This window comes from Pseudophryne corroboree, chromosome 2 (genome assembly GCF_028390025.1).
Source record: "Pseudophryne corroboree isolate aPseCor3 chromosome 2, aPseCor3.hap2, whole genome shotgun sequence".
In the NCBI taxonomy this organism is placed as follows: Eukaryota; Metazoa; Chordata; class Amphibia; order Anura; family Myobatrachidae; genus Pseudophryne; species Pseudophryne corroboree.
Window position 1 is genome coordinate 212,680,692 of NC_086445.1, and position 27,757 is coordinate 212,708,448.

At 45.9% G+C, this 27,757-nt stretch overlaps 1 protein-coding gene, 1 long non-coding RNA gene and 1 pseudogene across 2 annotated transcripts in view; 1 reads left to right on the forward strand and 2 right to left on the reverse strand.

Moving 5' to 3' along the window:
- The first annotated feature begins 611 nt into the window (after positions 1 to 611).
- Positions 612 to 27,757, forward strand: part of SLC11A2 (solute carrier family 11 member 2) — a 121,949-nt gene continuing 94,803 nt past the window's right edge. Inside the window, exons 1-8 of the mRNA XM_063952294.1 lie at positions 612 to 688; positions 21,311 to 21,435; positions 21,584 to 21,709; positions 21,816 to 21,935; positions 22,783 to 22,889; positions 24,215 to 24,285; positions 26,994 to 27,061; positions 27,398 to 27,553. Of these exons, the coding sequence (XP_063808364.1) occupies positions 658 to 688; positions 21,311 to 21,435; positions 21,584 to 21,709; positions 21,816 to 21,935; positions 22,783 to 22,889; positions 24,215 to 24,285; positions 26,994 to 27,061; positions 27,398 to 27,553 (804 nt within the window). The 5' untranslated portion in view covers positions 612 to 657. The remainder of the gene's footprint in view (positions 689 to 21,310; positions 21,436 to 21,583; positions 21,710 to 21,815; positions 21,936 to 22,782; positions 22,890 to 24,214; positions 24,286 to 26,993; positions 27,062 to 27,397; positions 27,554 to 27,757) is intronic.
- The window catches only part of LOC135009677 (uncharacterized), a 112,547-nt gene continuing 85,471 nt past the window's right edge, over positions 682 to 27,757 (reverse strand). Inside the window, exons 4-5 of the long non-coding RNA XR_010209201.1 lie at positions 1,842 to 2,012; positions 682 to 791 (exon numbers count right to left, since the gene is read on the reverse strand). This is a non-coding gene — a long non-coding RNA (uncharacterized LOC135009677). The remainder of the gene's footprint in view (positions 792 to 1,841; positions 2,013 to 27,757) is intronic.
- On the reverse strand, positions 25,378 to 25,496 carry LOC135051725 (5S ribosomal RNA; annotated as a pseudogene).

Consider the following 27,757-nt stretch of genomic DNA (forward strand, 5'->3'; position numbering starts at 1 on the left):
AATACTAATAGCACAAAGTTGTTCATTGTTACTCCTCTCTCTCCTCTAGGCAGGGCTTTTGTTAGGTGCATACACACTGAGCGCTTTTCACCCCTGCCCAGCGATGTTAGCGGGGGTGAACTGCTTTCCATAGCAGGACGCTATGGAAAGCCGTTCACCCCGCCGTTCATGAAGCGGGGACGCGCATCCGCGCTCATCGCCAGGGCATACACACTGGGCGGTTTGTGCTGAAAGCAGCTCAACAAACCAAAAGTGAGCTGCTTTCAGCTCAAAATCTCCCAGTGTGTATGGGCCTTTACTGTTGTCTTTCTATGTGACATTATGCATATACGGCTGAGAATCGCCTGAGATGCTCATTTATTTCAGCGATTTCCCATATGTGTTTATCGTGAAAGTGGCTTTATGACGATAACATGTTACAGTATGTAATAAATTGCATGTCCTATTTGTTAACATGCATAGCGTACTGCTGGTCCCGCTGTCGGTGATGGAATACATAGTAAATAATGTGGATTTACTTTGAATAATCTAGAGATGGTGTTTGTTCATGTGTGATAAGAACACAGGGCTGTTTGCTTTGCTTAGAATTGTTTATTTTCTGTTTTAGTTGATGTGGCCTGTTCCAAAGAAAGTGAGCCAGCTGTAACAACCGCCACCATGTCGGACCAGAATTACCAGCACTTAGATGGTAAGCGCTATCACTACTTCCTGCATGTCGCTGACTACAGCATGCTTTCTGAAGCTGGGTAACCGCTGTTCCGGGGTTAACTTTCTGTAATAATTACATGTTCCTGAAATATTAAAGCAAGTTAAGTTAAAGAGTTCCTGGATCCTCAAAAACCTCATCTATACAAAGATCAGACAGCTGTACATTACAGAGTTACTGGAAGCTTGCAGTTATTCAGGGGGATGCTCTAATTTCAGGTTGTGGTGCCTAGTAGGTGGGTGTAATATCGCTGGGGATCCTGATCCGGCCAAGCTGCTGTAGGCATGGCAGATGTTATATGGTTGTGCATATTGTTATCACTGTAGAACAGGACATACAGTAGTACAGCTATGAGAATGCTAGGGATGGGTGGCATATATCTACAGTGCATATCTATCCTGAAACAGCCAAACCCAACTGCTGAAATTGCTTGCATACCATTGATAATCTTGTACAGCATATTGTAAGCTGATTGCACAACGTTCTTATTTCTTACTGTAATTCTGCCACACTAGATCAGGCCACAGTAAAGCTGGGTGCACACCTATACAGTTGTCATCCCCTTCTTTAGTTTTTGAGCCCTTCGTTCGATATCAGAAGAGTGTGTGCTCACTTTCGATCATGTTTTGTTGGAAGAAAACCGGTCGAATCAGAGGAACACCTCTTCTGTGCAGTTTCATTTTCATCTGATTCGATAGGGCCAGGTCGGACCAAAAGTGCTGTGTGTATGCACCTTCGACCAGTCTTGCTATTGTTCTTACGTTTGTACACAAAACCAGGTCCACCTCTGTGGGGGTGTATAATTAAACTCTGGTCAGGAAGCATTGTGTGTGTGACACTCCTCTTCATGTAAACACTCGCCCTGTTGTCGTTTGTACTGCACTGTTGCATACATCCTTTTAACCTTTGCCCCACCCCCTAAATGGCAATCCAGGACTTGCAAAACTACACACGCCAGCAAGTGCGCACAAGCATACACCCTTTTAAAACCTTTTCCGCGCCATATACTGTATACTCCCAAGTGTGTGTACAAAACCAGTATAAACTATATCAGGGTTTGATGACGTGTAGTTTCCCAACCTGCTGTGTTATGTATTAAAGCAGCTAATAGTGGACACAAGCATACATCCTTTACCTTAACACCTTTCTCCACCACAAGGCAGGACTTGCTGGTGTGTGTAGTTCCAGGACTTGCTAGGAACCTTTGTCCGCCCTGTACTGTATACTCTACCGGTATCAACAGCATCAGGGCTTGATGGCATGTTGCAGTGCATCAACACCTAGATATATTTTGCCTTCTATTTACCTGTAATAAAAACACCAGTTTTACCCAAAGAAATTTTTTATTGTATTAAGGAATAATACACAACTGTTTCACGCGCATTCGCAAACATAGTACTCCAAGTTGCACTGTGAAGCAGCAAGTGCAGAACTGGAATTTTACAGTGAAATAGAAAGAAAATCACACCCTCCCCAAAAACCTCACACAAATAACCATAATGCAGATATAGTACTCCAAGTATGATTCTGCAAACACGTAGTGGTGTGTGTCACTCATGCGGTGCCATGGCAGCGGCGAATCACATGTCTACATCCCGGCCTGTTTCCATGCGATGCGTCGCTGCCATAGGACCGCATGAGTGATATACAACCGTATATGTTTGAAGGCCCAGAAATTTGCACTGTGATGCAGCCGGTACATAACTGGAATTTTACAGGAAAATTGTAATAAAAAATTATTTAAAAAAATCCCCAAAACCCAACACAAATAACCATAATGCAAACATAGGGGTATATTCAATTGCAGTCGAAAGCTGCCATCTGTCGGAAAGACGGCAGTTTTAGACTTTTCTGTAGCGGGGTACACTGGTATTCCACAGGGAATAACATCAGGGTGTAGAGTTGGATCTTGATCTGAGGCACCAACAGGCTAAAGCTTTGACTGTTCCCAGGATGCACTGCACTGCCTCCTCGATATCCCCGCCACCAGGCACTGGAGCTCAGTTTGTAAGTTGGTGCCTGCAGTGCAGGTCACTAACAGGGAAGGCTGCGCTAGGCAGCCCTGAAAAGAGCTTTTTAAGAAGATTTCAAGGGCCGCAGCACTTGTATGTCATTCTGACATGCTGTGCTGCGGCTCCATCACCTCCTCAGCGGCGCTGCATACTCCCGTGGCCTGGTTCCCGGGTACTTGCAGCGGGGACGCACCGGTTTCTAGGCACACCACCGCTGCTGCTCTCCTGGATCGCGTGGCTGCACGACAGGGAGGAGGTAAGAGGGTCCCCCAGGTGGGACCCGCCGGTAATTCGTGATCCGTTCGCGGTCCCAGGAGACGGACCGCGCTGCTGGCGTGGACATTGTGGCCATACAGGGATACCACTATATCCACCAGGGCAGGGAGCACAGGTCGGATTTACTAAAATCCGTTTAATGTAGGTTCCATAGTACCCGGGGGTGAAATCCAGCAGAGGGGATAAGGCGCTGACCTGTAGCCCCTCCCCCAGCTCCGGGCTCCATCTACTGCTGGTGTTCCCGCCCTGAGCTGCATCTCTCTCTCTTCCCTCATTCCCAGAAGAGATTTTGGCGCCATTGCATAGCTGGGCTGATCTCCGGGACTGCTGTGCACTGTGTCCTTTGTAAAACCGCCTGTCTTGTCAGCGCTGTGTATTTACAGAAACTTAAGTATTCTACATGTCATTTTAGACAGTGTTAGTTAAGAGCAAGTTGTCAGGGCCGACTGTTTTTATGAATCCACTAACCCTGGACCAACCGAAGGTGTAGGTGCTGGAGTATGGTAAAACCAGGGAGGACGAAGACCGTTCCGTCTCATATATTTATTAAAAGACCGATTCCAATAATGAGTTAAATGACCATCAATAGTCACCGTAAGTAAACTGACGTACTGCAGTGAATGGCATAATGATAAGCTGGAACAGTATTATTGATGCATTGAATAAATGTTCATACAACTGAGTTTAAACAGGCTTGAGTATGAATGCAGAATTGTCCAAGTGAAGCAATGATTGGTGCCAAACTGTAAGGAGTGTTAACTGGATATTGTAGACATAAATGAATAACTGTAGAGACTTGTACTGAAGCTTAAAGGTTAAACTGGAAGGCTGTGAAGAATTGTCCTTGAATGAAGCAACAATGAAGATAAAATACTGAATGGAATACTTGCAGGTTTGTGAAGATAATACTTTGAAGCACTGTGAAGAGCTGCAGCAGGCGACAATGGTGAAGAATGAGTTAAACTGGATGATGAGAGAACGAGAACCAGGAGTAAGTGAAAGTTCCACAGACTGTGTGATTACAGCAGGCAGTCACTGAACAAACAGGGAAACCTCTCACAGGACTCCAGGAATCCACTTGTTGCCACTTGGAGAGCGATTAACTAACAGCACAGCAGGGAGCTGGTGGATCTCTTGCGGAGAAGGCTGCAGGCAAACCCCTGGGAGCGGAGGCGATATAAGGACCACTGGAACCACACAGGATATCACAGAGAGAGCACAGAGCTAATGCATAGAGTAGATACAACAAAGCACAGGCTCAGAGTAACATAATCCCGACCTACTTAAAGGCAGCACAAGCACGGGACTGGCTAACACTTACCCACTGGTGTTTCACAAGTGCTCACAGATGCTTATTTTGTCTCCAATATGGCCACCTCCTATACTGCAGACACACAGCGGCACCTTCTGCCATTCTGTCCCCGCACTCCCGGCTCCCAGAACCTGCATCACCTCTGCTGCTGACCACACCGCGTCCCCACACGGCCGCACAGCACCGCGAGCAACTGCACCGGTAACGGACGGACCCCAGAACCTGCCGTGGTGAGTGATCGGTTCGTGATAGTACCCCCCTCCTTTAAGGGTGGACTCCGGACACCTTTGAACTTTGTCAGGATTCTTGGAGCAGAATTTTTTTGTACCAGCCTTGGAGCATGAACATCTTCGGCAAAATACCAGGACCTCTCCTCCGGACCATAACCCTTCCAATCAACAAGAAACTGCAGACGTCCATATCGACGACGTGAGTCTGCAATCTCCTTAACCTCAAATTCCTCATCCTGCAAAGAGTGAACTTTAGGAGCTTTGGTCAGTGGCAGTAAGAAATTTATTGAGAATCAAAGGTTTCAACAACGATGTATGAAAGGCGTTAGGAATTTTCAAAGAAGGTGGCAACTTGACTTTGTATGCCACAGGATTGAGTACCTTTTCCTATGGGAAATGGACCAATAAACTTGGGAGGGAGCAAACTTCTTAGAGGGAACTTTGAACTTAAAATTGCGAGTAGAAATCCATACTTGGTCTCCTACCTTGTAGTTTGGTACAGCCTTACGTAAAAGATTTATAACGAGCAGAGGATTTAATCAACGACTTGCGCACACAACTCCAGATTTTAGACAAACGTTGAAGCACTTGATCTGCTGCTGGAACCTCTTGAGCTGGCAAAGAATGGAACTCTGGCACACGAGGATGATAACCATAATTAGTATAAAACGGTGTAGATTCTGAAGATGAATGAAAGAGATTATTATGACTGAATTCTGGTAATGGAAGGTAGTCAATTCAATAATACTGTGAGGAAGATATGTATAACTGGAGAAAGGTTTCAAGATCTTGATTTACTCTCTATTTGTCCATCTGTCTGGGGATGATATGCCGAAGAAAAATTCAACTTAATGTTTAAAGATGAACAAAGCGACCTCCAAAACTTGGCTACAAACTGTGTTCCCTGATCAGAGATGATCTCTCGAGGAAGGCCATGCAATTTAAAGATCTCAGAAAGGAATAATCTGGCTAGTGAAGGATCTGATGGTAATCCAGTTAACGGAATGAAATGCGCCATTTTCGAAAATCACCCAAATGGTATTCCACCCTTTTGATGGAGGTAAATCGGTCACGAAATCCATTGAGATATGAGTCCACGGTTGTTTCGGTATAGATAACGGATGTAGCAAACCTGGAGGAGAACCCCTTGGACTCTTTTTTATGTTGGGCACATTTAGGACATGCTGCTATAAACTCTTGAACATCGGCTTTAAGACGTGGCCACCAGTAAGACTGTTGAATAAATTTGAGAGTCTTTAGGACCCCAGGATGACCCATGAAGGATGAAGAGTGAGACCAAGTAAGTAGTCGTTTTCGAAGATTTGTGGTGACAAAGGTTTTGCCAGGCGGAGGAACCGGGACTGGAGAAGTTCGAGCCATTAAAAAGGACGTAGGACTCACAATGGCTTGATTCATGGTAGCATCATTTGATTCGGAAGAATTGAAGGACCGAGAAAGAGCATCTGCTTTTTTGTTTTGAGACCCGGGAAGATAGGTGAGCTTAAAATTAAATTGGGTGAAGAAAAGAGCCCATCAGGCTTGTCGTGGATTCAAACATTGAGCCGACTGCAGATATAGAAGATTCTTATGATCCTTATATACTGTGATGGGGTGTTGTGCTCCCTCTAGAAGGTATCTCCACTCCTCAAACGCCAATTTGATGGCAAGTAATTCCTGCTCCCCAATAGCATAATTACGTTCAGCCGGTAGAAACTTACAGGAGAAATATCCGCAGGGATGGACTTTTGTATCTTCAAAGACTTGTGACAACACAGCTCCCACTGCTTCCATAGATGCGTCTACCTCCACTTGAAAAGGACGGTTCAAATCCGGCTGTCAAAGAATGGGAGCTGACACAAAGGCTTGCTTCAAATCGGAGAAGGCTTTGATTGCTTCAGAAGACCAGTTCGAAGGATTTGCTCCCTTGCGAGTCAGGGCTGTGGTGTAGAGTAATTCTTAATTAATTTCCTATAAAAATGAGCCAAGCCACGGAATCGCTGAATCCCCTTGAGAGTCGTAGGAGTGGACCAGTCTCGTATAGCTTGTACCTTTTACAGGATCCATACGTAGCTCTGATCCAGAAATAATATAACCAAGGAATGGTATAGAAGATACTTCAAATGTACACTTCTCCAACTTACAATATAGTCGATTTTTCCTCAGGCGGGTTAGTACCTCTTTAACTTGGAGATGGCGAGACTTAAGATCCTTGGAGAATATTAAGATGTCATCCAAGTACACTACTAAACACTTGTAGAGAAGATCTCGAAAAAGTTCATTCACATAGCTTTGGAAAACTGCAGGAGCATTACAAAGACCAAAAGGCATTACAAGGTATTCGTAATGCCCATCCCGGGTATTAAAGGCAGTCTTCCATTCATCCCCTGCACGGATACGAATTAAATTGTAGGCTCCACGAAGATCTAATTTCGTAAACACTAGCTCCCTTTACCCGGTCGAATAATTCTGAAATTAACGGCAGCGGGTACTTGTTCTTCACAGTGTTCTCATTAAGTCCGTGATAATCTATGCATGGTCGTAAGCCACCGTCTTTCTTCTTAACGAAGAAGAATCCGGCTCCTGCAGGTGAAGAAGATGGTCTAATCCTTTGGATAAATTCTCTTGTATATAGTCAGGCATAGCTTGAGTCTCTGGAATGGACAGCGGATAAATTTGCCGCCTAGGAGGTGTTTTGCCCGGCGCCAAATTGATTGGCAAATACTATGCCTGAACATTTCTGTGCAAAGTCCTTTCTTATAGCCTGGGAGCTGTGATGTCAGACCTCGTTAATTGTACTTGGTATAAGCACAATTAGCCCCAGTTATAGTTGTGAGTCTGTTCGGGTATGCGTCTACTATCTTTGCACATCTGGACACACCACATTCTTTGCAATTTTGCTAAAGCCAATCAGGCTGGATGGGGATTGTGGTGAACAGCACTTATCAATTTATTTGACATATTCTCAGTAAGAGTAGTCTGGTTTTTGACTGGACCACTCTAAAACATTTTTTTTAAAATACTAAATATGTGTGACCGTACCAGCGCAGAACTCTCTATATAACAGCAGCTAAACTTAAAGAAATATGTCATAAAATGTATCCCTAAATAACAAAGGGATGACCGCTTCATCACATACAAAAATCACACATGGCCTACTTGCAAGCTATTACTGCCGCAGCTGTGATTGTCGTAGTTGTGAATATGCAAAAATAGGCTAATGCATCAACTGCCACAACTTGTATTGAGGAGCCCCCCAGAGCAGGCTCAGCTATCCACAACTGCATACACGTGCAGCATTGGACGCAGATCATGCAGACATTGGGCCTAATTCAGACCTGATCGTAGCCGTGCAAAATTTTGCACGGCTACGATCAGTTACTCAAATATGCGTGGGGAAGCCTAGCACAGGGCTAGTCCGCCCCGCATGTTGGGCCCTACCCCCCCCCCCCCCCCATCCTCCCCCGCACAGGTACAAAAGCATCGCACGGCTGCGATGCTTTTGTACCTAAAGAGTAGCTCCCTACCAGCGCAGCTCCTGTGCGCTGGCAGGGAGCTATCCGTCGCTGTCTGGGTCGCAGCGGCTGCGTGTGACGTCACGCATCCACCGCGGTTCACCCCCCGCACGGTCGACTGTGCCCCTAAAATGGCGGCCCAACACTGCTCCCACCCAGCGACCGCCTCTGCCTGATAGACAGGATCGCTGGGCTGAGATGGCCGGCGCATGTGCAGTTCAGACCTGATCGGCTGCTGTGCGAAAATGCACAGCAGCAATCAGGTCTGAATTAGGCCCATTGACTCCCTGTATGGTCGTGCGGCACTGGCATCGTTACTGAGATGCCGGAAATGTTAATCTGCATACAAAATAGCCTGAGACACACCCCTAAAATGGCCGGAACACACCTGCGTTTTTGCAGTCACTCCCCATTACCTCCCACAAAGCGGTTACTTACTGTCAATCATTTGTGAATGAGTTCTCAATGCACCGTAATTGCAATTCAACTGTCGTGTGTGCACATTGCAGCTTGGACGCATGCACAGACCGCCGATAATCGTTCAAATGCGTGACCTTTGGAATAGCATGCAAGGTGGAATCAGGCCCAAAGTGCAGCGTGTTAATTATATTAGGGAAAACCTTCAGTGTTTAGCAAGGAAGAAGTGATCTTTCCTTCCACCATAGATTTTCTCACATTTTTTCATATATATGTAGGGAAGAGGTCCCGGGGTCCTGCTTATCATGGATTGAATATTTTCTCTTTTCTCTTCCCAATGACAAGGAGATTCTCCCAAAAATTGTAACCATAAAAATTAATTGTGCCCACCGGGCAGGAGTACCGCACTTGCATGCCCATTAATACCGGATTTAGCCACGCTAAAAGCGAAACCCATCTAAAGTACTGCTTTAGGCGCCCAAACTCTCGATTTATCACACATTTAAGTGTTATGTGAAATGTGTTCCTCTGCAGCTATTTGCGCCCGAATGGAGCAACAATTTAATTGCTTCGTTGGGCACCATCTAGTGGCAGCTCTGGGGGTAGAACAATTGTATTGCCCTCCTAGTGTAACTCTTTCCCAGTTCTTAATAAGAAAAATGACACTCGCATAAAATATTTCAGCCTATCACATTTTACAAGGAAATGCCTGAATATATACTGTAGTACACATTTATTCATATCAAAATCAAGCCAAGATAGGCCTATCAAAAGTCTTTTGATTCCTCAGTGTGTCCTTGGGGCCTTTCAATTAGCTGGTTTGAAACTTCACGTCCTTCGTTACGCCTCGCAACACGTTTCTACACTGTAAAGTATCTTTCTCAAGTGGAAGTGGGCTTAAGACACTCCAGCGTGTCTTTTGCTGCATAGTTTGGTCATTGTCCTGGGGGGATATAAATCTTCCCCCTAAGCCATAAGTCACTTGCAGGTTGCAGATGGTTTCCTTCCCAAGATTTGTCCTATATCTTGGTCTCTTTGTGAACACCCTTCCTGCCATCTTATTTCACAATCACAGAGTGTTCCTGGGCTGATGTGCAGTGGTAAGTTTGTATGAAATGAGCCTGCCCTATTGTTGTCCCACGGACCAGTTCTGTTTTATGTTCATTGCTGTGTACCACTTAATGCCCTATTTAACCAGTACTATTCATGGTTGAATGTTAAGTTTTGGCATATTGTAGACAACTCTTATTTCTCTTACGTCCTAGAGGATGCTGGGAACTCCGTAAGGACCATGGGGAATAGACGGGCTCCGCAGGAGACATGGGCACTATAAAGAAACTTTAGAATGGGTGTGCACTGGCTCCTCCCTCTATGCCCCTCCTCCAGACCTCAGTTAGATCCTGTGCCCAGAGGAGACTGGGTGCTTTCAGGGGAGCTCTCCTGAGTTTCTCTGTAATAAAGAATTTTGTTAGGTTTTTTATTTTCAGGGAGTCCTGCTGGCAACAGGCTCCCTGCGCCGTGGGACTGAGGAGAGAGAAGCAGACCTACTTCAGTGATAGGCTCTGCTTCTTAGGCTACTGGACACAATTCGCTCCAGAGGGATCGGAACGCAGGTCTCACCCTAGCCGTTCGTCCCAGAGCCGCGCCGCCGTCCTCCTCACAGAGCCGGAAGATAGAAGCCGGCTGAGTATACGAAGAAAGAAGACTTCACAGGCGGCAGAAGACTTCGGATCTTCACTGAGGTAACGCTGCGCGCCATTGCTCACACACACACACACACACACACACACACACACACACACACACACACACACACACACATAAGCGCAGGGGGGGGGCGCCCTGGGCAGCAATAATCCTCTTGGCTAGCATAAACGGTATATTCAGCTATGGCATTATAATATACAATCCCCCGCCAGGTTTTTTTGCATTTTGAGCGGGACCGAAGCCCGCCGCTGAGGGGGCGGAGCTTGATCCCACAGCACTAACCAGCGCCATTTTCTCCACAGCACGCTGCTGAGAAGCTGGCTCTCCGGACTCTCCCCTGCTGAACACGGTGACAGAGGGCTTTGAAGGAGGGGGGTGGGGGGGGGCACATAATTTGGGCGCAGTCAATATATATGTATATATAAAAAAGCGCTATATATATCTGGGAATTGTGTTTCCAGGGTCATTGGCGCTGGGTGTGTTCTGGCATACTCTCTCTGTCTCTCCAAAGGGCCTTGTTGGGGGAACGGTCTCCAGATTAGAGATTTCCCTGAGTGTGTGGGGTGTCGGTACATGTGTGTCGGCATGTCTGAAGCGGAAGGCTCTTCTAAGGAGGAGGTGGAGCAAATGAGTGTGGTGTCTCCGTCGGCAACGCCTACACCTGATTGGTTGGATATGTGGAATGTTTTAAATGCAAATGTGAATTTATTACACAAAAGGTTGGACAAAGCGGAGTCCAGGGTAAATACAGGGAGTCAATCCCTGCCTTTCACTATGTCACAGGGCCCTTCTGGGTCTCAAAAGCGCCCACTATCCCAAGTAGCAGACACTGATACCGACACGGATTCTGACTCCAGTGTCGACTATGATGATGCGAGATTGCAGCCGAGATTGGCAAAAAGTATTCATTATATGATTATTGCAATAAAAGATGTGTTGCATATCACAGATGACTCCTCTGTACCTGACACGAGGGTCCACATGTTTAAGGAAAAGAAACCTGAGGTTACTTTCCCCCCTTCACATGAGCTAAATGAGTTGTTTGAAAGGGCTTGGGAAACTCCAGACAAGAAACTGCAGATTCCCAAAAGGATTCTTATGGCGTATCCTTTCCCGGCTAAGGACAGGATACGGTGGGAATCCTCCCCCAGGGTGGACAAAGCGTTGACGCGCTTATCCAAAAAGGTGGCGCTGCCATCTCAAGATACGGCAACCCTCAAGGATCCTGCGGATCGCAGGCAAGAGACTACCTTGAAGTCAATTTACACACATACTGGTACATTACTCAGAACGGCGATAGCGTCGGCTTGGGTTTGTAGCGCTATAGCAGCGTGGACAGATACCTTGTCTGCTGAAATTGATACACTGGATGAGGATACCGTTTTATTGACCTTGGGTCATATTAAGGATGCTGTCCTATATATGAGAGATGCTCAGAGAGACGTTGGCCTACTGGGTTCCAGAGCCAACGCCATGGCGATTTCTGCTAGGCGAGCCCTGCGGACCCGACAATGGACGGGTGATGCCGACTCAAAGAAGCATATGGAGGTTTTGCCTTACAAGGGTGAGGACTTATTTGGGGAAGGTCTCACGGACTTGTTTTCCACAGCTACTGCAGGTAAATCCACTTTTTTACCTTATGTTTCCTCACCGCCAAAGAAAATGCCACATTATCAGATACAGTCCTTTCGGTCGCATAAATCCAAGAGAGTACGGGGATCTTCCTTTCTCGCCAGAGGTAAGGGCAGAGGGAAAAAGCTGCCAACTACAGCTAGTTCCCAGGAACAGAAGTCCGCCCCGGCTTCTACAAAATCCACCGCATGACGCTGGGGCTCCGCTGAGGGCTTCAATCACAGGTGGATCCCTGGGCAGTAGACATTGTTACCCAGGGTTACAAGCTGGAATTCGAAGAGGTGCCTCCTCGCAGGTTTTTCAAATCGGCCCTACCAGCTTCTTCCCCGGAGAGGGAAGTAGTTTTAAATGCAATTCGAAAACTGTGTCTTTAACAAGTGGTGGTCAAAGTTCCCCTGCTTCAACAGGGGACGGGGTACTACTCAACCCTGTTTGTGGTCCCGAAACCGGACGGTTCGGTCAGACCCATTCTGAATTTAAAATCCTTAAACCTATACTTGAAAAGGTTCAAATTCAAGATGGAATCGCTCAGAGCGGTCATCGCCAGCCTGGATTCTCAATCTACCAAAGTCACAGTTGGTTCCAACGACCAGTTTGCCTTTCTTAGGCATGATTCTGGATACGGAAAAAAAAGGGTTTTTCTCCCGATGGAAAAGGCCCAGGAACTCCAGAACGTGGTCAGGGACCTGTTAAAGCCAAAAAGGGTGTCGGTCCATCAATGCACTCGAGTTCTGGGAAAGATGGTGGTGTCTTACGAGGCCATTCCATTCGGCAGGTTCCATGCGAGGACCTTTCAGTGGGACCTTCTGGACAAGTGGTCCGGGTCACATCTACATATTCATCAAATGATCAGCTTGTCCCCCAGGGCCAGGGTATCTCTCTTGTGGTGGCTGCAGAGTGCTCACCTTCTAGAGGGTCGCAGGTTTGGCATTCAGGACTGGGTTCTGGTGACCACGGACGCGAGCCTCCGAGGATGGGGAGCAGTCACACAGGGAAGAAACTTCCAGGGTCTGTGTTCAAGCCAGGAGGCTTGTCTACACATCAACGTACTGGAATTGAGGGCCATATACAACGGCCTACGTCAAGCGGAGAATTTTCTTTGAGACCTACCGGTTCTGGTTCAGTCAGACAACGTCACGGCAGTGGCTCATGTAAACCGCCAAGGCGGAACAAGGAGCAGAGTGGCAATGGCGGAAGCCACCAGAATTCTTCGCTGGGCGGAAAATCATGTAAGCGCTCTGACAGCAGTCTTCATTCCGGGAGTGGACAACTGGGAAGCAGACTTCCTCAGCAGACACGATCTCCATCCAGGAGAGTGGGGACTTCATCAAGAAGTCTTTGCAGAAATTGCAAGTCAGTGGGGACTGCCTCAAATAGAAATGATGGCGTCACGCCTCAACAAAAAGCTCCCGAGGTATTGTGCCAGGTCAAGGGACCCTCAGGCGGTAGCAGTGGACGCCCTGGTGACTCCGTGGGTGTTTCAGTCGCTCTATGTGTTCCCTCCTCTTCCTCTCATTTCAAAAATATTGAGAATCATAAGACGAAAAGGAGTACAGGCAATTCTCATTGTTCCAGATTGGCCTCGAAGGGCCTGGTTTCCGGATCTGCAGGAAATGCTCACAGAAGATCCGTGGCCTCTTACTCTCAGAGAGGACCTGTTGCAACAGGGGCCCTGTCTGTTCCAAGACTTACCGCGGCTGCGTTTTACGGCATGGCGGTTGAACGCCGGATCCTAGCTGAAAAGGGCATTCCGGATTAGGTCATTCCTACTCTGATAAGGGCTAGGAAGGAGGTGACAGCGAAACATTATCACCGTATCTGGAGGAAGTATGTGTCTTGGTGTGAGACCAAGAATGCTCCTTCGGAAGAATTCCATCTGGGCCGTTTTCTCCACTTCCTACAGACTGGAGTGAATTTGGGCCTAAAATTAGGTTCCATTAAGGTACAGATTTCGGCCCTGTCTATTTTCTTTCAGAAGGAATTGGCTTCTCTACCAGAAGTCCAGACTTTTTTAAAGGGAGTGCTGCATATCTAGCCTCCTTTTGTGCCCCCAGTGGCACCATGGGACCTTAACGTGGTGTTACAGTTCCTTAAGTCTCACTGGTTTGAGCCTCTTCAAACCGTGGAATTAAAGTATCTCACTTGGTAAGTGGTTATGTTGTTGGCCTTGGCATCTGCAAGGCGGGTGTCCGAATTGGCGGCCTTGTCTCACAAGAGCCCCTATTTGACCTTCCATGTGGATAGAGCGGAGTTGAGGACTCGTCCTCAATTTTTGCCTAAGGTAGTTTCTTCATTTCATATGAACCAACCTATTGTGGTGCCTGTGGCTACGAGTGACTTGGAGGATTCCAAGTCCCTGGATGTAGTCAGGGCCTTAAAAATCTATATAGCCAGGACGGCTCGAGTTAGGAAAACAGAGGCACTGTTTCTCCTGTATGCAGCCAACAAAGTTGGCGCTCCTGCTTCGAAGCAGACTAATGCTTGCTGGATCTGTAACACGATTCAGCAGGCTCATTCTACGGCAGGATTGCCGTTAACAAATTCGGTAAAGGCCCATTCCACTAGAAAGGTGGCCTCTTCTTGGGCAGCTGCCCGAGGCGTCTTAGCTTTACAGCTTTGCCGAGCAGCTACCTGGTCAGGTTCAAACACTTTTGCAAAGTTCTATAAGTTTGATACCCTGGCTGATGAGGACCTTGCGTTTGCTCAGTTGGTGCTGCAGAGTCGTCCGCACTCTCCCGCCCGGTCTGGAGCTTTGGTATAAACCCCATGGTCCTTACGGAGTCCCCAGCATCCTCTAGGACGTAAGAGAAAATAAGATTTTAAACCTACCGGTAAATCTTTTTCTCGTAGTCCGTAGAGGATGCTGGGCGCCCGTCCCAGTGCAGACAACATTCTGCATGACTTGTATATAGTTATTGCTTGCATAAGGGTTATGTTACAGTTTTGTTCAGTCTTTGACTGATGCTGTTCTGTTTCATACTGTTGACTGGTTCGTATATTCCAGGTTATACGGTGTGGATTTATTTATTTTTATTACCAGTTATTTATATAGCGCACACATATTCCGCAGCGCTTTACAGAGAATATTTGGCCATTCACATCAGTCCCTGCCCCAGTGGAGCTTACAATCTATGTTCCCTATCACATGTACACACAGGCACATTCACTAGGGTTAATTTTTGTTGGGAGCCAATTAACCTACCGGTATATTTTTTGGGGGATTGTGGGAGGAAACCGGAGCACCCTGAGAAAACCCACGCAAGTACGGGGAGGATATACAAACTCCGCACAGTTAGGGCCATGGTGGGAATCGAACCCATAACCTCAGTGCTGTGAGGCAGTAATGCTAACCATTACACCATCCGTACTGCCCATGGTGTGGGCTGGTGTGAATCTTGCCCTTGGATTAACAAAATCCTTTCCTCGTACTGTCAGTCTCCTCTGGGCACAGTTTCTCTGAGGTCTGGAGGAGGGGCATAGAGGGAGGAGCCAGTGCACGCCCATTCTAAAGTTTCTTTATAGTGCCCATGTCTCCTGCGGAGCCCGTCTATTCCCCATGGTCCTTACGGAGTCCCCAGCATCCTCTACGGACTAGGAGAAAAAGATTTACCGGTAGGTTTAAAATCTTATTTTCCTAGTTGTTTCCTTCATTTTTTATTTTATGATGTACTTGATGGCTGGGGGCAGTTCTGTTTTTCTTTTTATCTACTAGGACTAATTTGTGGTTCAGGTAAACTTGAAGGTGTTTTTGTTTTGTTTTAAATTTACTTTTCTCTTATGTCCTAGAGGATGCTGGGGACTTCGTAAGGACCATGGGGGATAGACGGGCTCCGCAGGAGACATGGGCACTTTAAGAAAGACTTTAGGTATGGGTGTGCACTGGCTCCTCCCTCTATGCCCCTCCTCCAGACCTCAGTTTACTACTGTGCCCAGAGGAGACTGGGTGCATTACAGGGAGCTCTCCTGAGTTTCCTGAAAGAAAGTATATTTGTTAGGTTTTTTATTTTCAGGGAGTCTGCTGCCAACAGACTCCCTGCATCGTGGGACTGAGGAGAGAGAAGAAGACCTACTTCTGTGAGTTTCAAGGCTCTGCTTCTTAGGCTACTGGACACCATTAGCTCCAGAGGGAGTCGGAACACAGGTCTCACCCTGGAGTTCGTCCCGGAGCCGCGCCGCCGTCCTCCTCACATAGCCGGAAGATAGAAGCCGGGTGAGTATGACAAGAAAGAAGACTTCAGAGGCGGCAGAAGACTTCAGATCTTCACTGAGGTAACGCGCAGCAGTTAAGCTGTGCGCCATTGCTCCCACACAACACACACAAACGGCAGTCACTGTAAGGGTGCAGGGCGCAGGGGGGGCGCCCTGGGCAGCAATATAACCTCATTTTCTGTCAAAAGTAGATATATACAGCTAGGCACTGTATGTATAAAGAGCCCCCGCCAGTTTTTCATATATTTTAGCGGGACAGAAGCCCGCCGCTGAGGGGGTGGGGCTTCTTCCTCAGCACTCACCAGCGCCATTTTCTCCACAGCACAGTGAAAGAGGGTTTTAAAGAAGGGGGGGGGGGGGCACATAATTTGGCGCAAATAGAAAGATTACAGCGCTATCTGGGTAAACATATTGTGTGGTTTTTTTTTTCCTTGGTCATATAGCGCTGGGTGTGTGCTGGCATTCTCTCCCTCTGTCTCTCCAAAGGGCCTTGTGGGGGAACTGTCTTCAGATAAGAGGATTCCCTGAGTGTGTGGTGTGTCGGTACGCGTGTGTCGGCATGTCTGAGGTAAAAGGCTCTCATAGGGAGGAGGTGGAGTTAATGACTGTGGTGTCTCCGTCGGCAACACCGACACCTGACTGGTTGGTTATGGGGAATGTTTTAGTGCTAATGTGAAATTATTGCACTGAGTCTAGGGAATGTACAGGCGTCAAACCCTGCCTTTCCCCTATGTTACAGGGACCTCCGGGGTCTCAAAAGCGCCCACTATCCAAACTAGTAGACACTGACGCCGACACGGATTCTCACTCCAGTGTCGACTACAATGATGCAAAGTTACAGCCAGAATTGGCAAATAGTATTCAATATATGATTATTGTAATAAAAGATGACACGAGGGTACACATGTATAGGGTAAAGAAACCTGAGGTAACCTTTCCCCCACCTCATGAACGAGTTATTGAAAAGACTTGGGAGTCTCCAGACAAGAAACTGCAGATTCCCAAAAGGATTCTTAGGGTGTATCCTTTCCCGACTAAGGACAGGATACGGTGAGAATCTTCCCCAAGGGGGGGAAAAAGCGTGGACACGCTTATCCAAAAGAGTAAGCTGCCATCCCAAGATATGGCTACCCTCAGGGATCCTGCTGATCGCAAACAGCAGGCTCCCTTAAAGTCCATTTACACACATTCTAGTACCTTACTCAGACCGGCAATAGTGTCGGCTGGAGTTTGTAGCGCTGTAGCAGCGTGGATAGGTACCTTATCGACGGAAATTGATACCCTGGATAAGGGTACCATTTTATTGACCCGGGGTCATATTACCGATGCGGTCTTATATATGAGAGATGCTCAAAGAGACATTGGCCTACTGGGTTCTAGAATCAACGCTATGTCGATTTCTGCTAGACGAGTCCTATGGACCCGGCAATGGACAGGTGATGCCGACTCAAAGAGGCATATGGAGGTTTTACCTTACAAGGGTGAGGAATTGTTTGGGGAAGGTCTCTCTGACCTGGTCTCTACAGCTACAGCTAGTAAATCAAAATTTTTGCCTTATATTCCCTCACAGCCTAAGAAAGCACCACATTATCAAATGCAGTCCTTTCGGTCACAAGAAACAAGAGTACGAGGTGCGTTCTTTCTTACCAGAGGTAAGGGCAGAGTGAAAAAGCTGCACATCACAGCTAGTTCCCAGGAACAGAAGTCCTCCCCGGCCTCTACAAAATCCACCGCATGACGCTGGGGCTCCGCTAAGGGAGTCCGCCCCAGTGGGGGCACGTCTTCGAATTTTCAGCCACATCTGGGTTCACTCACAGATGGATCCCTGGGCAATAGAAATTGTTTCTCAGGGTTACAAGCTGGAATTCGAAGAGGTGCCTCCTCGCCGGTTTTTCAAATCGGCCCTGCTGACTTCTTCCCCAGAAAGGGAGATAGTGGTAAATGCAATTCACAAATTGTATCTTCAACAGGTGGTGGTCATGGTTCCCCTACTTCAACAAGGGAGGGGATATTACTCAACCCTGTTTATAGTCCCGAAACCGGACGGTTCGGTCAGACCCATTTTAAATGTAAAATCCCTGAACCTATACTTGAAAAGGTTCATGTTCAAGATGGAATAGCTCAGGGCGGTCATCGCCAGCCTGGAAGGGGGGGGATTTTATGGTATCTCTGGACATAAAGAATGCGTACCTTCATGTTCCCATATATCCACCTCATCAGGCGTACCTGAGATTTGCAGTACAGAATTGTCATTACCAATTTCAGACGTTGCCGTTTGGGCTTTCCATGGGCCTGAGAATTTTCACCAAGGTAATGGCGGAAATGATGGTGCTCCTGCGCAAGCAGGGTGTCACAATTATCCCGTACTTGGACGATCTCCTCATAAAAGCGAGATCACGAGAGCAGTTACTGAACAGCGTGTCACTTTCACTGAAGGTGTTACAGCAACACGGCTGGATTCTCAATATCCCGAAGTCGCAGCTGGTTCCTACGACTCGTCTGATCTTCTTGGGCATGATTCTGGATACGGACCAGAAAAGCAGATTTCCTCAGCAGACACGACCTGCATCCAGGAGAGTGGGGACTTCATCAGGAAGTCTTCGCACAGATTGCAAGTCAGTGGGGACTGCCCAGATAGACATGATGGCGTCCCGTCTCAACAAAAAGCTGTAGAGGTATTGCGCCAGGTCAAGAGACCCTCAGGCGGTAGCTGGGGACGCGCTAGTGACACCCTGGGTGTTCCAGTCGGTCTATGTGTTCCCTCCTCTTCCTCTCATCCCAAAGGTGTTGAGAATAATAAGAAAAAGAGGAGTACAGACCATTCTCATTGTTCCAGATTGGACACGAAGGGCCTGGTATCCGGATCTGCAGGAGATGCTCACAGAAGATCCGTGGCCTCTTCCTCTATGACAGGACCTGTTGCAAAAGGGACCCTGTCTGTTCCAAGACTTACCGCGGCTGCGTTTGACGGCATGGCGTTTGAACGCCGGATCCTAGCGGAAAAGGGCATTCCGGATGAGGTCATTCCTACTCTGATAAAGGCTAGGAAGGACGTGACAGCTAAACATTATCACCGTATATGGCGAAAATATGTTTCTTGGTGTGAGGCCAGGAATGCTCCTACAGAAGAATTCCATCTGGGCCGTTTCCTTCACTTTCTACAAACTGGAGTGAGTTTGGGCCTAAAATTAGGCTCCATTAAAGTTCAGATTTTGGCCTTATCCATTTTCTTTCAAAAAGAATTGGCTTCTCTCCCAGAAGTACGGACGTTTGTGAAGGGAGTGCTGCATATTCAGCCTCCTTTTTGTACCTCCGGTGGCGCCTTGGGACCTTAACGTGGTGTTGTTTCCTTAAGTCGCACTGGTTTGAACCACTTAAAATAGTGGAGTTAAAATATCTCACTTGGAAAGTGGTCATGTTGTTAGCCTTGGCTTCGGCTAGGCGAGTGTCGGAATTGGCGGCTTTGTCTCATAAAAGCCCCTATCTAGTTTTCCATACGGATAGAGCGGAATTGCGGACCCGTCCTCAATTTTTGCCTAAGGTGGTGTCGTCTTTTCATATGAACCAACCTATTGTGGTGCCTGTGGCTACACGAGACTTGGAGGATTCCGAGTCCCTTGATGTGGTCAGGGCTTAGAATATTTACGTGGCCAGAACGGCTAGAGTCAGAAAAACAGAAGCACTGTTTGTCCTGTATGCAGCCAACAAGGTTGGCGCTCCTGCTTCAAAGCAGGCTATTGCTCGCTGGATCTGTAACACGATTCAGCAGGCACATGCGACGGCTGGATTGCAGTTACTAAAAAAATCAGTCAAGGCCCATTCCACTAGGAAGGTGGGCTCGTCTTGGGCGGCTGCCCGAGGGGTCTCGGCACTACAGCTGTGCCGAGCTGCCACTTGGTCGGGTTCAAACACATTTGCAAAGTTCTATAAGTTTGATACCCTGGCTGAGGAGGACCTCCTGTTTGCTCAATCGGTGCTGCAGAGTCATCCGCACTCTCCCGCCCGTTTGGGAGCTTTGGTATAATCCCCATGGTCCTTACGGAGTCCCCAGCATCCTCTAGGACGTAAGAGAAAATAAGATTTTAAACCTACCGGTAAATCTTTTTCTCGTAGTCCGTAAAGCAGAGGTTCTCAAACTCTGTCCTCGGGGGCACACACAGTGCATGTTTTGCAGGTCTCGTCACTGAATCGCAAGTGAAATAATTAGCTCCACCTGTGGAACTTTTAAAATGTGTCAGTGAGTAATTAATACACCTGTGCACCTGCTGGGTTACCTGCAAAACATGCACTGTGTGTGCCCCCGAGGACCGAGTTTGAGAACCTCTGCCGTAGAGGATGCTGGGCGCCCGTCCCAAGTGCGGACTACTTCTGCAGGACTTGTATATAGTTTTGCTTACATAAGGGTTATGTTATGATTGCTTTCAGTTTCCGACTGAAGCTATGTTGAATTTCATACTGTTAACTGGTTAGTTTATCACAAGTTATACGGTGTGATTGGTGTGGGCTGGTATGAATCTTGCCCTTGGTTTAACAAAAATCCTTTCCTTGTACTGTCCGTCTCCTCTGGGCGCAGTTTCTCTAACTGAGGTCTGGAGGAGGGGCATAGAGGGAGGAGCCAGTGCACACCCATACCTAAAGTCTTTCTTAAAGTGCCCATGTCTCCTGCGGAGCCCGTCTATCCCCCATGGTCCTTACGGAGTCCCCAGCATCCTCTACGGACTACGAGAAGAAGATTTACTGGTAGGTTTAAAATCTTAATATTACCTGCTTACCCTGATGATTGTGTTTCACTTTCTTGTAACTGTTTTGAATGGTCTTTAATCTTCATGACCAAACTCTGTAGGATCCCTCGCATACAGGCATATTTATTTAACAATTACTTGAAACCCTGCAATAGCTCACAGGTGGGTTCAAATCAGCGATGTAACCTGACGATAACTGATTACACCAGGCTTTATTTAAGTTTATATGAGTTAATATTTGATTTGCAATAAAATTCAATCCTTTTTATTGTGTTTTTATTTGTAATCAAGAAAAAAAGATTTAATTGTGTGGTTTTTTTTTTATACACAGTGTTGTGTTTTAGTGGTAAGGATTCGCTAATAAATCCCTATTGAATCCATTATATACGAAAATAATGTGTGGAAAATACCACAGGGGGTTAAAACCACCACACCTTTAATCAGTGGGCAGGGAAGAAACTCTTATTGCTTGTTGGCATTATAGGCTCCAGCATTAAACCTTGTGTTTGCTGTGCAGAATGTCATTGTGTAATGTACAGCCCTCTTGTTTTGTAGAAGGGGAATCTGGTGATCAAGATTCCAAGCCAGACATCAGTAATTGCAGCATTGAGCCGGTGGTGGAAAGTGAACCATTTGCAAGCTACTTTGATGAGAAAGTCCCAATTCCCGAAGATGAGCGGGTAGGTGGTTCAGAGAGGAAACAGCTGACAATAGCGACATCTTAGCTGCTATTTGAACAGATATCTACAATTTATATTGACAGTGACATCTTATGTACATTGACCCAGCACTTAAATTAATTGACCCCAAAACCTTATGTTTTCACAGCACTCTTTGTTCAGTTTCCGGAAGCTGTGGGCCTTCACGGGACCCGGCTTCTTAATGAGTATTGCCTATCTTGATCCTGGTAACATTGAATCTGACTTGCAGTCTGGCTCTGTAGCTGGCTTCAAGGTGAGTGAATGCTTACAGTTCTTTACTATTTCCTTATGCTTGTTTATACCTGCTGGAAGCAATAGGGTTCTCAATACTTCTGTTAATGGATGTGATCTTTTCCTAGCTGCTGTGGGTTCTACTGGTTTCCACTATTATTGGACTCCTTTTGCAGCGTCTGTCAGCCAGGCTGGGTGTAGTGACCGGTCTGCATTTAGCAGAAGTGTGCAATAGGCAGTATCCAAAGGTATGTTCTCTTTACTCCATGACAATGCAGCTATGCTCTCCTCCTATTATGAGCTCATTTTTCATCTGTGGTTGTCTAGGAATTATTCTGTTATTGATGCATTTTTAGTGTTACAGCAATGACACCACAGAGCCACCCAGTCCTCAAGAATCCACTACAGCAGGGTGTTCCACATGCGGCCCTTCAGCTGCTGTGGAACTTTATATCCCGCATGCCCCACCACAGCTTTCCTACTAAGGGGTGTATTCAACTGCACTATTTAAAGTCGAATCGGCATTGTCGAAGACAGGCCACAAATCTGTCGAAAATGCCCGCAAATCCGACAAAATATGTGGATTCGCTGCTTATCTGCCAATCCACGTGTTTTCCGACTTGTCAGAAAAACTGCACTTGACTTGAATAGGTCGAATCCAGATTCGACCTAAAAGTCAGAAACTGACGTTTTTCCGACAAGTCGGCAATTCCGACTGTAATTGAATACACACTTAAGGCATGCTAAAATTGTAACAGGGCATACTGGGATGTGTATAGCAGCTGGAGGACCACAGGTGGAATACCCCTGCACTACAGTCATGTCGTCACATGGGAGTAAATATGCTCAGGACATATTTGATTCAGTTTAAGTGCCATGAACAATAATGCTTTACCAGCTGCGATTAGTGTTTAGAGCACATACCTGACACGTCTCTTAAAATGATCTTAAGGAATTAATGCATCAATCCATTTAATGATGTGTAACTAATTCAACACTAAATCACACTGATCCCACTTAATGACCTTTAAATGTATTGACTTTTTTAAATATTGGTTATACATGTATGTAACAGGATTTGTTGTGTGTTCTTAGGTTCCTCGCATTATCCTGTGGCTTATGGTGGAGTTGGCTATCATTGGATCTGATATGCAAGAGGTTATTGGCTCATCCATTGCCATAAACCTCCTGTCTGTAGGAATGTAAGGTCCTTGTTTGCTTTCTTCAGTATCACACAGTTTGGCACTGATGCTGAGCTGAACGTGTTGTCCATAATTGTTCCCACATTCTGTGTATGGGACTAAATAAGTATATATTCTCCCCTAGGCACAGTTGTGGTGGCCCTATTTATATGCTGAGTTTGATGCTCCGTACCAGCCTATATTTGCAAATGGCATATCTGGAAACAAGTGTCCAGCACTGTATACACTGCAGTATCCCGATGGTCAGGAGACCAATGCCAGGATCCCACGGCAAGCGCACCATGTCCCCTCGCAGGCACTCCGCGCTTCGGGTCAGTGTCGACCTTAGGTTATAGTCACCCTCGGGTGGTGGCGTGGGCAACCACCTGAGTGGGGATTTCGGCCAGCGGTCGGGAGTCCAGCGTCAGCCTCCTGACAGCCGGGATCCTAACAACCGGCAAATTGACTGCCTCCCCTTCAGTTCAGTCATCACGCAATTTATGCATATGTCTCTGCATCACCCATACTGCATATGCTTAGTTCCAGTTTATGTGCAGTGTGAAAATATGTTAAGTTCCCTTTACAAAATGGCATATGTTCAGCTCCGCATTGGGCTTTTTATCTGTAACATGTTATGATCACCCTTTCATGCTAAGCAACAAGAAGAGTACATATAACAATTTGTAATATACATTTTCTTCTGAGCGTCCTTGGTGGGACTTAGGTAAGCAGGGTTATAGCTCTTGTCACAAAGTGGTGGGATACTTTGTAATCCTCCTTACTAAGTGACTGATCTTCTCTCAATGGCTGTTTTGGTGGCATCATTGACTGTATAGCAGAATGGCCACTGGAGGCTTGGCTAACTCTAAGAGCGAGTTATTTTAAGAGAAAAAGCAGAACTTCATGTCTTGCCAGTTTGAGTCCAACTTCTTGCTTATAGCAGAGACTCGATGGTAGTGGTGACAACTTGCCCAGTCTCCTTGTGCAGTGCATGGCTCAGATCCAAATGATCTTTACTATAAATATTCTTCTAGATGACATTTAACAATTTTGTATGTGATAATGGGAAAAAATAGGTAATAACTTCAAAAAATGTATTCAGTATTATCATGTTTGTTGTCATTCATTTAACATGCTTTCAACTAATTCAAATTATTTGATTCAATTTTCTACTGGAGTTAGAACAAAATAAACTTCTACTTACTATGCCTATTGTCAACTATAAAAAGTAAACCCATCATACAATTTTACACACCTTGATGATTTTCTACATTGCATGTCTCATATGCAAAACTATAGGTGTTTAAAGAGATTATCATTTAACACATTTGTTTTTGTCTCTGTAGAATTCCATTATGGGGTGGAGTGTTAATTACAATAGTCGATACCTTTTTCTTCCTCTTTCTGGATAAGTATGGTAAGTACAGAAACCATGTGATTCATCTTGTAGAGGTGCCGGATGTTTGTCCATGTACTAACCTCACCGGCTCTATGCCGCCTGAGCTGCCCCTAGCCAAGAACTGGTTGGATAGCATCATTAAAAAGCACCAGTTACCAGTGCTCAAATCCCGTGTCACCTGGGACGTCTCCTCCTTTTTCAACACCCAACTTCCTGGTGTGTAAATTTTGGTTTGGGTGTGTTCCAGCTGTTGCCTACTTTCCAGACATTCCTTTATGTTTACCTTTCCCTTTTTTTTTTTTTGTCCCATTTCTTTTGGATTTTTTACGTTATGTTGTCATTTGTTGACTCTAAAATTACAAAATCAATAGTTTGACACCAATATAATGTATATTCATACCAACAAGATAATTGTTATGCATGTATCTTCGGGTTGGGATGGAAATGCCGGTGTTTTACATAGTAACATAGTAACTAAGGTTGAAAAAGACAATTGTCCATCGAGTTCAACCTATTTGTGGTCTCCTATGCAGTCTTATTATAGGACTAGTTATTTTTATGTTAGGACTAGTTATATTAACTGTAATGCCTGCCTACGCACCATAACCCTGAATATCTTTATCCAATAGGAATTTATATAACCCATTCTTAAAGGTGTTGACTGAGTCCGCAGTTACTACTCTCTCAGGCAGGGAATTCCAAACCCGTGGAAAAGGGTGGTCTTAAGAAAGAGCAAAAGACAAAAGCAGCTATATGCCTTTTCCAGGGCACGCTTAGAAAAAATATATATAAGAAAGTGATGAATTATGAAAATGAGTAAATTAATACTTAACTTTTATTAAGATATACTTGATAAAAGTGAGAAAGCGAATATAGATAATTGCTACAAATTTTGGGGCGATGAAAATATAGAAAGGCGAAAATATGTTTACTCCCTTAATGATCCAAAAAATTACTCCAATATTGGATTGAAAAAATCTTTGTGGGAGTAGACCTGCTCCATTGGGTTCAGCTATCCCATGTCAGAATATCAGAATTAAATATTAGAGAAAATTCAATGTCTGGGACCGCACAGAGAGCTGGAAAGACTCAAATGGTATGAGAGTAAAATACCTACGGTACCTAGTATTCCCTGGTGGTCTCCCAACCGGGTACTGACCAGGCCCTGCAGTGTATGGCTTCCAAGATCAGACGAGATTGGGCATACTCAGTGCGGTTTGACCGTAGGTGAGTAAATCTCCAGCATGTGCAATCAATTCCAGTGTGCGGTTACCCCCGGCAGATTTTATAGATATGATAGTCTGACAGGGAATAATCCCCTGAATGAAATATAAATGATTCAGTGTATTGGAAAAAACCCCACCGTATTCTGATGGGTGTTTGTTGCCCCCATATAAAAAAAAATCCTATTGTTGTATCACATTTGTGCAGAGAGCAAAAGATATATTCTCTTAAAGCATATATTAGATGTTCCTATGACTGGATATCAGACAATTGTATTTTTGTACTGGAACCAATCATATAAATATGGTAATTCAACAGGGATTGATCCCCTTGTTTATACAAATACTGAATGTTCCTATGGTCAGATATCACATAGTATTAATACTGGTTATTCAGAATGCATAGGGGGAGGCCGTTTTTCACAATAAACAAATGGTGTTTGTTGCACTGAAAATCATATATAAAGAAAAATGAATGAAAAAATTGAGAAAAATGGGAAAGAGAGGGGAGAACAGACACCCTTAAACTAGGCACATCAGGTATTCACAACTGAATGCAGTTAATTAATCTACATGCAGGATATATGCTACCTCCCACTGTGCCCCTGAATTGTTTGGACACAGTGGAGAAAAGTTATGTAGTGCCTGTGAAAGAATCCCCCCTGGTGGAAGTTGAAAAGAGAATGCCTCACAGTGTGCGGCTCAAACCTTATTGCCTGCAAGCATTGGTGGGCAGTGTGAGGCCTGAAATGTCCCGCGGTTGTAGGTAGAGGTATTCCAGCCAGGGAGAGGGTGTGCTGGACCTGGAGCTGTGGAGCCGATGTCCGCGGTCCGAGCGACCGGAAGTTCGGACACCGGCCTCCACATCTCAGCCCTGCGATCGCCTCTGCCTGATTGACAGGCAGGGTGGTTGCTGGGCTGGCGGCGATTGGCCGCCATTTTGGGGGCGCGGTCCGGGCAACGCAGGCATGCCTGGACCGTGTGGGGGGCAGGCTGCGGTGGCTGAGTGATGTCACACTCAGCCGCTGCGACCCGGACAGCGACGGGTAGCTCCTTGCCAGCACACAGGAACTGCGCTGGTAGGGAACTACTCTTCAAGTACAAAAGCATTGCCGCTGTACGATGCTTTTATACTTGTGCGGGGGGATAGGGCCTGACATGCGGGGCGGACTAGCCCTGTGCTGGGCGTCCCACCGCATGTCAGGGAAGCTTATCGTAGATGTGCTAAATTTAGCACATCTAACATCAGGTCTGAATAACTTTAGGTGGAGTGTGATGATCCCCCCCCCCCCCCCAATATACAGTACCCCACAGAACAGCGATCTCTTCTGCACCAGCTACCCATTGTCTTAGCAACCAACAAACAATAAAAACCTTCCCCTGTAAAAAAAAAGAAAAGAGCAGAGCAGCCTTTCTCCACAATTCATATCATTTCTATTACACCTGGCCCTGACTGTGCTTACCGATTCATCACCAAGTAATATTGTGCTTTTTTTTTTGTAGGTTTGCGGAAACTGGAAGCATTTTTTGGGGTACTTATTACAACTATGGCAATAACGTTTGGCTATGAGGTAGGTTTTCCCAATGATCATGCGGATTATGAGTTTTAGCCTTGTTCTGTCAATCGATCAGTCAATCAACCAATCAGTCAATCTTGATAAGAAAGGGAATATGGAATAGTTACACCCATACTAGGTCTGTATTGATAAAGGACTCTGTTGATACTGTAAATACTAGTGACCGTCTTTAAGCTATTACAGTAGCATTCACAGTTTTAGCTACTGTACAGTAATAGCCTGGAAAGGTTGTAAACTTTGTAGGGAAAGTTTATGTAAATTGTTTCTTGGGTATCTGTGCACGAGGGCTGATCATATTATCTCATTACAGTAATCTCATATTTTTTCCAGTATATTCGAGTTAAACCTGACCAAGGGCAGCTTCTTAAGGGCATGTTTTTCCCTTACTGTGAAGGCTGTGGGACCCCTCAACTTGAGCAAGCGGTGGGGATTGTGGGAGCTGTCATCATGCCACATAATATGTACTTGCACTCCGCTTTGGTCAAGGTATTTACCAGTATAAAGTTTGATGTTTCAAAACAAGCTGTAATATTGTTTTATAACCTCTTTTAATAATTATGCATCTGAACCGCAAACTGATACATGAGGCAACTGCCTAAACAGACCTTATGAGAATCTGCAGATAATAGAAGGAGTAATTAACAATAAGGATTCACATTTAAATAATTCTGAAGCCATTAGGAACACTCA